This window comes from Coffea arabica, chromosome 1e (genome assembly GCF_036785885.1).
Source record: "Coffea arabica cultivar ET-39 chromosome 1e, Coffea Arabica ET-39 HiFi, whole genome shotgun sequence".
Classification (NCBI taxonomy): Eukaryota; Viridiplantae; Streptophyta; class Magnoliopsida; order Gentianales; family Rubiaceae; genus Coffea; species Coffea arabica.
Genome location: NC_092311.1, coordinates 52,310,633 through 52,318,946, shown reverse-complemented (window position 1 = coordinate 52,318,946; position 8,314 = coordinate 52,310,633). Strand labels below are relative to the sequence as shown.

General features: G+C 37.5%; 1 protein-coding gene across 15 annotated transcripts; it reads right to left on the bottom strand.

Moving 5' to 3' along the window:
* Positions 1-112: 112 nt before the first annotated feature.
* Positions 113-6,497, bottom strand: LOC140013635 (pre-mRNA-processing factor 39-1-like). 15 transcript variants are annotated; one of them, XM_072063114.1, is made up of 8 exons: positions 6,287-6,497; positions 5,511-5,596; positions 4,226-4,719; positions 3,595-3,698; positions 2,861-3,090; positions 2,098-2,265; positions 777-1,140; positions 113-277 (listed from the first exon to the last, which is right to left on the bottom strand). In XM_072063114.1, exons 3-8 carry the CDS (start codon positions 4,683-4,685, stop codon positions 128-130), a joined length of 1,476 nt encoding a protein of 491 aa, XP_071919215.1. In that variant the 5' UTR covers positions 4,686-4,719; positions 5,511-5,596; positions 6,287-6,497; the 3' UTR covers positions 113-127. The 15 variants fall into 15 exon arrangements, 12 of the variants coding, with proteins under 12 accessions (XP_071919215.1, XP_071919211.1, XP_071919220.1 ...); XM_072063110.1 differs by having other exon boundaries at positions 6,291-6,497; XM_072063119.1 differs by lacking the exon at positions 5,511-5,596 and having other exon boundaries at positions 4,226-4,321; positions 4,397-4,719; positions 6,291-6,496.
* Between the last annotated feature and the right edge of the window lie 1,817 nt (positions 6,498-8,314).

The following is an 8,314-nucleotide window of genomic DNA, read 5'->3' as shown; positions in this document are numbered from 1 at the left end:
AAACAACATTGCGCGTTCAAAAAAAAAACCACGAAACAACCATCCATGAGCACAGAGTCAACCTACAATTAAATTGTTCTAACACAAATCAAGTTGCAAAAAAATTGAAACAAAAAACTATGGAAACCTATACCTTGACAAAGACTTGAGTAGCACGTGCAAGAGCATTCTCAGCAAGATCCATGCTCCCACTAGCTTCCATGCATCGGACATATCGGATCCAATACTCAGGATAATTAGCGCATGCTATCAAGCATCTTTCATATAGCTTAACAACCTGCCTCACATAAAGTTGCACATGGATGAACAAACTTATATCCATAATTAGAATATAAAAAGCTCAATATGCAAAAAGGGAAAGAAAATATGAGATTGCAAAAGAGTACTCCTCTCTGGAACAGGGAGGCCCCTCTAATATGAAAGAAGGGGCCATCCTTGCCTGATAGATAGATGGTTAGGAAGATAAGAACACACCTGCATGCATAACATTGGAACTTTAAAACAGATATTTTACCATACAATACATGATGAACCCAGAATGTCGACTCACAAATGAGGGTTTGAAGTACTTAGCCTTAATGAAAGCAAATGGAAGGCCCATGCTTTAGCCCATGTTCAATATCCCGTTTTAAAAGATGCTTCATCCAACGTTTAGCCAATAAGGCATATGATGCGGCAGATATTTCTTAACTGTAAGTCAATGTTTAACAAGGGCAACTAAAGCTACAAACCAATCAAAAACTCAAATTCATCTAAAATACACCAACTTGAAGTACCTTACTGAGGTCACCCACTCCTTCAATAAAATGCAGATAATTATGCCAATTTTCAAGCTCTACCCCGCTAAGGGGCCGCACATGAAAGTATGGCCTCCGGATAGCTGTTTCAAAACCAATGATCTTAGAATCGAACTCTTTAGCTTTCTTATACATCTCTTCCCTAACGGCAATATACTTCTCCAACTCCTCAGCATCTTTTAAGCTCGCACTTACAGGTTTAGAAGACTGCTCCACAGCATTAGGGAGATTTTCTCCCTCAACTTCTTGACCACCATTTTCAGAATTTTCAAGAGCTGCAGCAGCAGCTTCCTCACCAGTCCGCAACTCAGAGAGAGGCCGATTAGCAACAAGCTCCTTGAAACTGCAGATGTATTGGCACCAGAGGAATAAAATAAAACGTCGGAACTTTCCCTTCAGAAAAAAGATGGTAACCACGAATTTTGGACCCGTACAACACATTATTGTTTCTAAATGAGATATCTATTGCACATACAGTCTGAATCAACAGACACATTGGAAATTCACCCACTCCCAAAACAAACACAAAATGTAAAAATACATGCTGGATTCTGAAACGTGTTTACTGCTAAAAAAGCAACATAAACACAAATTGTCCAATGCAATGAAGAAATCAAAGCCAAAATGTTTCATTATGCAGGACAATGAAGTTGACAGATTGGCTATGGAATGTTTATAAAGATTGTTCCTCTACCTATGAGAAATATGGAACAGATGATGTGACATATCTGCAGGGTTGACAATTAAAATATTATGTTGTAAAATCTGAAGAATTCTTAAAGAACAAATTGTGAAGCTCAAATGGATTTAAAAGAAGAAACATTTGCTACAATGTATCCAAAAATAAATAAGGAAGAGCTACATGACCAAATGTATTAATCCAGGTGACATAGAAGCGTTTTTTCCCCAATCTCAGCAGACAAACAAGAAGTAGACATTCTATGCATGCAGGTCAAATAATTAAACAAGTAAGATGTGTCTCCTTCAACCAATCTCTCTTTAACTCCTCTTGTCATATTACTCTCAGATTATCCATTCACATCTAACAATACTTTCAGCTCATTCAAGAGAGGAAAACAAAAAGACAAACATGAATGAATATTAACAAAAAAAAAGATTTAAAAGGATATTTCAGAATACAACATAAATACTTGAGTTTTTGAGATAAATTAGGAGTTATAGTAGATGGAAAATAATGTCAAGAGCCAAATCACCAACTGAATGTGAGATATGTATGGATGTGTGTGTGTGTATAGACATGCACATTCACAAAAAAGGGCATTTGAGAAAGTAAAATCACCCTTCAAAGTAGCGATCTAGCTGCTGATTTGGATTCTCCAGTACACGTGTGTAGAGCAAAGCAACACGGGACCAGTCCTGTTGTGTGTATTCGTACTCAATATATTTATCCCACAGAGGAAAAGAGAGGTAATCAGTTCCAACATAAGCTAATCCTCTCTCAAAGAGTCTGCAACATCATGAGTAGAATGTATTGTTAGAGCATATGGAATTGAACCAGGGCATGCTGCATATATCCACAAAAGCACTGGAATAGCACTAACATCAAGGCTGAAGCAAGAATTCACTCAAAGAACACGTGACACTTCCAAATACCTTCCTCATAAAAATCATACAAGGTCCGTCAAATGGAGCAGTAACAGAGGCCATCTTAGCCTTACTGGATGGATCTCCTCAGCGACAATTTGTATAGTCATGCACCCCAAGTGCCAAGGTTAAAACAGCAAAAATTCATGGAGTATACATGGACTACGACACAGCTCTAAGGTGAAGTAAACAGGAGGTGCAGATGAGGCCACAGAACAGAATAGAAACTAACAAAAGACTAATAAATCAAGGGATTGCACGTCAGAAGAGCCATATCTCTGAAGTGCATTCCCCACAAACCTTACGCCATAGATGGGAATAATTGCTGTTGCAGAAATGCTGAAAGCATGTTAGAGAGCAACAATCCATCACTTGTACCATGTGACAATGGATAATATACTGATCATTCCAACAACAGTAGTGGTACTAAAATAAGTGAAACTATCAATGACAATTACCTTCTTATGGTCTCAGGATCTCCATACGTGCTTATGGCAAATATGCAGTAATGCAACCACATGTCAACAGAATATGTTACACCTTGAACAGCTCGTTCATAGACCTCCACAACTTTGTCCATAGAGCCGAGGCGTGCTTCATGATCTGCATATTTCTTCCAATAACCATAACACAGAGGAAATTCCACAAGAAAAGCATCATATACTTTCCGGATCTTCAATATGTTACCCTGAAATCAGAAAAACCAAGCAAATATCAGAGTCAGTAGAGAATACCACCCCACGCCATCCAGGCAGCAACAGATATGGAAGATAAAAACTAAGGCACTCTTTCAATGATGACAGGTACCCCTAAACATGCTTGTCTTAATAATGTACTCTTATTTTACAGAAAATCTGTTGGAGAGCCTCTGTTGTGTATTGATGATAGCAGGATTTACTAGACTGTGATGACGGACAAACCTCTTCCTTTATAATAAACCCAATTTAGTGCAGAATCAGGAACCTATTCCTTTTCCATTACCTCACTTAAGACTCAAGATCCAGTCAGAATGGGAAACCGATATATAAGTAAAGCTATGACCCCTAAAAAAGGTAATAAGTAGTTCTCCAAAGGACAATCAGCAATCTAAGCATAAAATTTTGCAATTTGCATTCAAAATATAGTATATCAGAAGCTAATATTGCCAATAGAAAGAACGTTCCATCCAAAACGCATTCACCAAAGGAAATACCTCAGACATTTTCTCTGTTTCCTCTATAAGAGCAATCCATGCATTAAAATCTAAAGAATTAGCTCTAACAATGCTCCATAGACGTTCTTCCTCATCAGATAATGCTGCAAAAAAAAATTCAAAGGAGAAAGTCAAGAAGACAAAACACATGAACCAGCTAGTGTAACCAAAACTACGACAAAAATAACAGAACACTGTAGATAAAAAGAATCAATACCAGTTGTTGAACAAGTAGTTTTGCATGATAACATGACATGACTATATATTCAACTAAGAAAAAGTGATTATAACAATTTACATTTGAGGCCTATGCAATATAAAGAGTACCAACAACAAATAAAAGAGCAGTGCTTAGCAACTACTGTCAAAAAGGATCCATATTCGATGAAACACTCTATCGTACTTTACATCCAAACCGAAAACATAATACACAGGGAAAGATATGTGAGTACAATAAGAAACTTATAGCCAGCCTATTGTTCATATAGACTATGAAGATTAGGTTGTCAATCTACAAGTCTACCATCCTACCAAAGTGAAGATCATACAAACTGTTTTTTTTTTTATTGCAAAAAAAAAGACATAGTCAGACACTGACATAAACCAGTTCATCTTGTGGATAGTAACATACCAGAACCATCAAACAATTCATGTATGACATTAGATCCATGAGTATCATCTGAAATAATCCCATTCTCAGCAACACCAGTTGATGTACTATTTCCCACTTCATTAACAATATTGCCATTTTTAGAAGGATCAGGAAGAGAAGGTTGAAATGAATCAGTTGCACTTGTGGGACCTGAGAGTTTATCACTAGCTTCTAAACTGGAATTAGTACCAGCTACGTGATGGGAAGCACCTAAATCAGAACCATCAGCAATATAATTGGTTAATTCTGTGGCACCAAAAGAAATATTTGAATCTTCCATAGTAGTTGTTGCACCAGTGGCAGTTAAATCCTCAACATTCTTTGTGGCAGCGGCACCAGAAGCATCTGAGTTGGTATCATTGTAGACAGGAGGATAACCAGCTGCTGTGAAGGCTGTCGCAGAAGATGTTTGAGCTACAACAGCTTCACTGTCAGCCATAATAGGAAAGAACTTGTACCCCCTTGGAAACAGACTAAAATATGAACAAAAAATATATTTCAGAGAAAGAAAAATAAAACAGGTCAGAATAACACTTCAAGCGATATGTTGACATTGCAAAATGAAAAAGTCAAAACTAGCAAACCTACAAAAGAAGAACAAGGTTGTCCTTCTAGCCAATCCTATTAAGCAACCTTTTTTTATTAAAAAAAATCTTTAAATTAGAGGCTGAACTAACACAGATGCACATGCACATGCACACTAACACTAGAGTTTGCAGGTTTATTGAGTTAAAGAGTTCAGAAAAGCCAGCTTGTTTTAACCAGCAAAAGAGCACAGGCTTCTTACAAGTATCCAGCGTTTTCAGTATACACATACAAGTCCAATTAAGTTGTTGTAAAAACCTATGTTTCATTATTCCTGACATTAGGAATGAAGAAAACTTGCTTCAAGCATCTTTTTCTGAATGTCCCGCCTCATTGGAGGTACATCAAAGAAAAGAAATAAAAAGGCAATTTTTCAGTTTATCATCAGAAGCGATGACATGCAGCAATAGATCACAAGCACACAGTTCATTCACAGATAAGACCAAAAACACCACATAACCTTCAACGCAAAGGACTTCAACAAAGGAACACCTTTCTGCACCAAAGATCAAGCACAAGGAATTTAAAAAGCATGGCCGTTTCAAGGATCACATTTACTCCTTTCTATTTGACTCCTATGGGACATAATTTCTTGATAAAATTTGTCATACAACAGGGAATGCTAAAATACCATGATGTCCTAAATTTAAATTAATGGAACAAATCTTCTTGCACTCACGAAAATTACCGCCTTCAATGCCACCAAATATCCTCTCCCTTCCTCACTCGACTCTTCTCTTCTTCCTCTCTTCTTCTGCGATTTTCCTGGTTCCATCCGTTTATACATTCATGCGTCAATGAACCGGGGTTTGTACATTTACTTGAACTCAAGCTACTGATTATTATATAGAAAGATACCAACTACTTCAAGCTCAATTTAACACGAGTCTTGGATAATAAGGACAGAAGTATGGCTCTGGATTTGACATTAGCGAACACCCTTCTTTTCATCTCTCCCCAGAAAAGCAAAAGCAGCTTAAAAAAAAGTTGAACGAAAGCAAACAGACATAATATGCGGGAAGAATCGGTGAAAATATGATGGAGAAAAACACAATGTCTCTCCCACATTTCCTCTCCACGCTCATAACATATCCCTGTGCAGTACTAGATAAATCTCAATAATTAAACCACCAGTAGACAATTTAATAATCAAACTAAAAGTATACGCATACGCAGTCTTGCTGGACGCGGAACACCTAGGGTTTAGCTTAATTAAACACAAATACGAATCTAATACTAACAAACAAAATTAACCTGTACGAGCAAGAAAGAAACTCAAAGAAAACAAATCCAGAAAAACAATTACTAATCAACTAAACAAATTGGTGGGGGGAGGGGGGGGAACGAAGTTTCATTTAAAAAAGAGAAAGGATTTGTCTCCATGAACAGGCGCAGATTTAATTGTTCAATTCAAACTAAGATAATTTGAAAGCAGGACGTAAGAGCGTAGCCTACCTACCAGTGAGTGATGGCGATAAACTACCGATGAAGTTTCGAGAGCCTTGGGAGACTTGCGTGCGAAAGGTTTTGAGTTTTGTCGTTGAGGTATCTATTCTACTGCAAACTAATGGAAATGAAGAGAAGGGGGGAAAATTGAGTTGAGTCTTGGAGATATAGGGCAACGAAGCTGCGGTTTATATCGTCATTGGGCCATGCCGCAATCCAGCGCAAGCTGCTTCGGCTGTTTCTTGTAGACTGGATGCAAGTTGCGTGGGAGTAATAAAATCCGGGCCCTTCGGATGTTCCCCGGCATCACTTACATCGGGTTGGATCTTCATTGTCGACCCGCCAAAGGCCCAAAAAGTACAACACACATATATATTTAGATGATTATGGGGGCCATGGGGCTACTGTTGCCCTATTATTTCACCTCGTTTTAAACTACATATTTTAAAAAATTCAAAAATTTACACACTTCAAAACAAATTTTAAAAACTTTTATAGTAAGTTACAGTAAAATTTTTAACAAATACCTAGAAAACTCACTTGCCAAACAGGACCTAAATATAAAAAATATGTGAAGGATGTAAATAGCCAAAAGAACTCTAATATATATATATATATATATATATATTGATGTTATGATTTGTTCCATTTAGCCCTACGTTTGTGGTATCTTAGCTAATAATTCAAAGATAATGACAAAAATGGTAATCCTTTCTATTGCACCCAAAATAGTAAGTTATTTGTTTTACATGAAAAAGATAGTTAATTATTATAATTAGCGGTGACAATCAATCAATTTCAATAGTAGTTTCAAGTTTGAACTCAAAGGATATTAATCTATACTAGAACTTCAACTCAACAAATATCATATTCAAATACACGAGATCCACTCAATTAAGTTTTAAAGAATTTGAACTCACTCGAAAAAACAAAGCGAGCTCGATTGCTCAAATAAGAATTGATTCTTAAAACATTTAATAGCTAGTTTGGGAGTTCAGATTTCAAAGGAATAGAAAAGAAAGGAAGGGAAAGGTGAACTTTTCACGTTTGGGAGATTTTAGTGAGACGGAAAAGAAAAGAAACGAACGGATCTTGAAGAGAAGCCAAGCGCTGCTACAGTGCAAAAATTTTCTGACCAAAACGGGCGGAAAGCGAAGGAAAACTGATGGAAGCTTACAAATTTTTTTTTTTATCCTTTCTTTTCTCACATAACTTATCCTTTCTCTTCTTTTCTTTTCTATCCTCAACTCACAAACTAGCTATTAGGTAATTCCACCATTATAAAAGAAAACGAACATATGAAAAGCTCAAAAAGCTTATGAGCTCTCAAACTAAATACATAAAATTTTGAAATCGAATCCAGAAGGGTTTCAAACAACTCGAGTTAATGTTCGAAATCGACTTGAGATGAGGTTATCTTTGAAGTTGCAGCTGGTTTTGTTGTCACCCCAAGTAATTATTACTGCGAGGAAATGGATATTTTGCTGTCACAAAGAAAGAGCCAAGAATGCGAAGAAATAAAAAGGACAACGAGAACTTCGAATTATCGACCGGAATGAACCTGGGCAATAGTTTTTGGGGGCGGAACTCTAATTAATCCTTACTGTGGTACTTCTACAATAAAAGAGTACCCTAAAATGTAAAACCTCACGAGCCACGACGCCCTCGTTCACCACCAAACGCCTCGCAAGGTCCTACCCTACTTAAATCGCGCAGCCTCCTTAGTCCTTCCCCAATCTTACTCCTCCCGTCCGAGTTCCTTAATTAGAGTTCAAAAAATAAAAAGTTCAATGTCGTCGGCCAGAATTAGTGGAGGTGTTTCACTGCCGGATAGAGGATCCAGCAGCAAGAGCGGCGGAGGTGTAATATCTCGAATGGCGTCATCGTTCTCCCAGTCTCCGGTGGTTTATCAAGGCAAGCGCGTTGCCTCCGATGCAGCCTTCGTTACTAAGAAGCTTCTCCAGAGTACTGGAAAGGCCGCGTGGATTGCCGGGACTACTTTTTTGGTCCTCATCGTTCCTCTCATCATTGAGATGG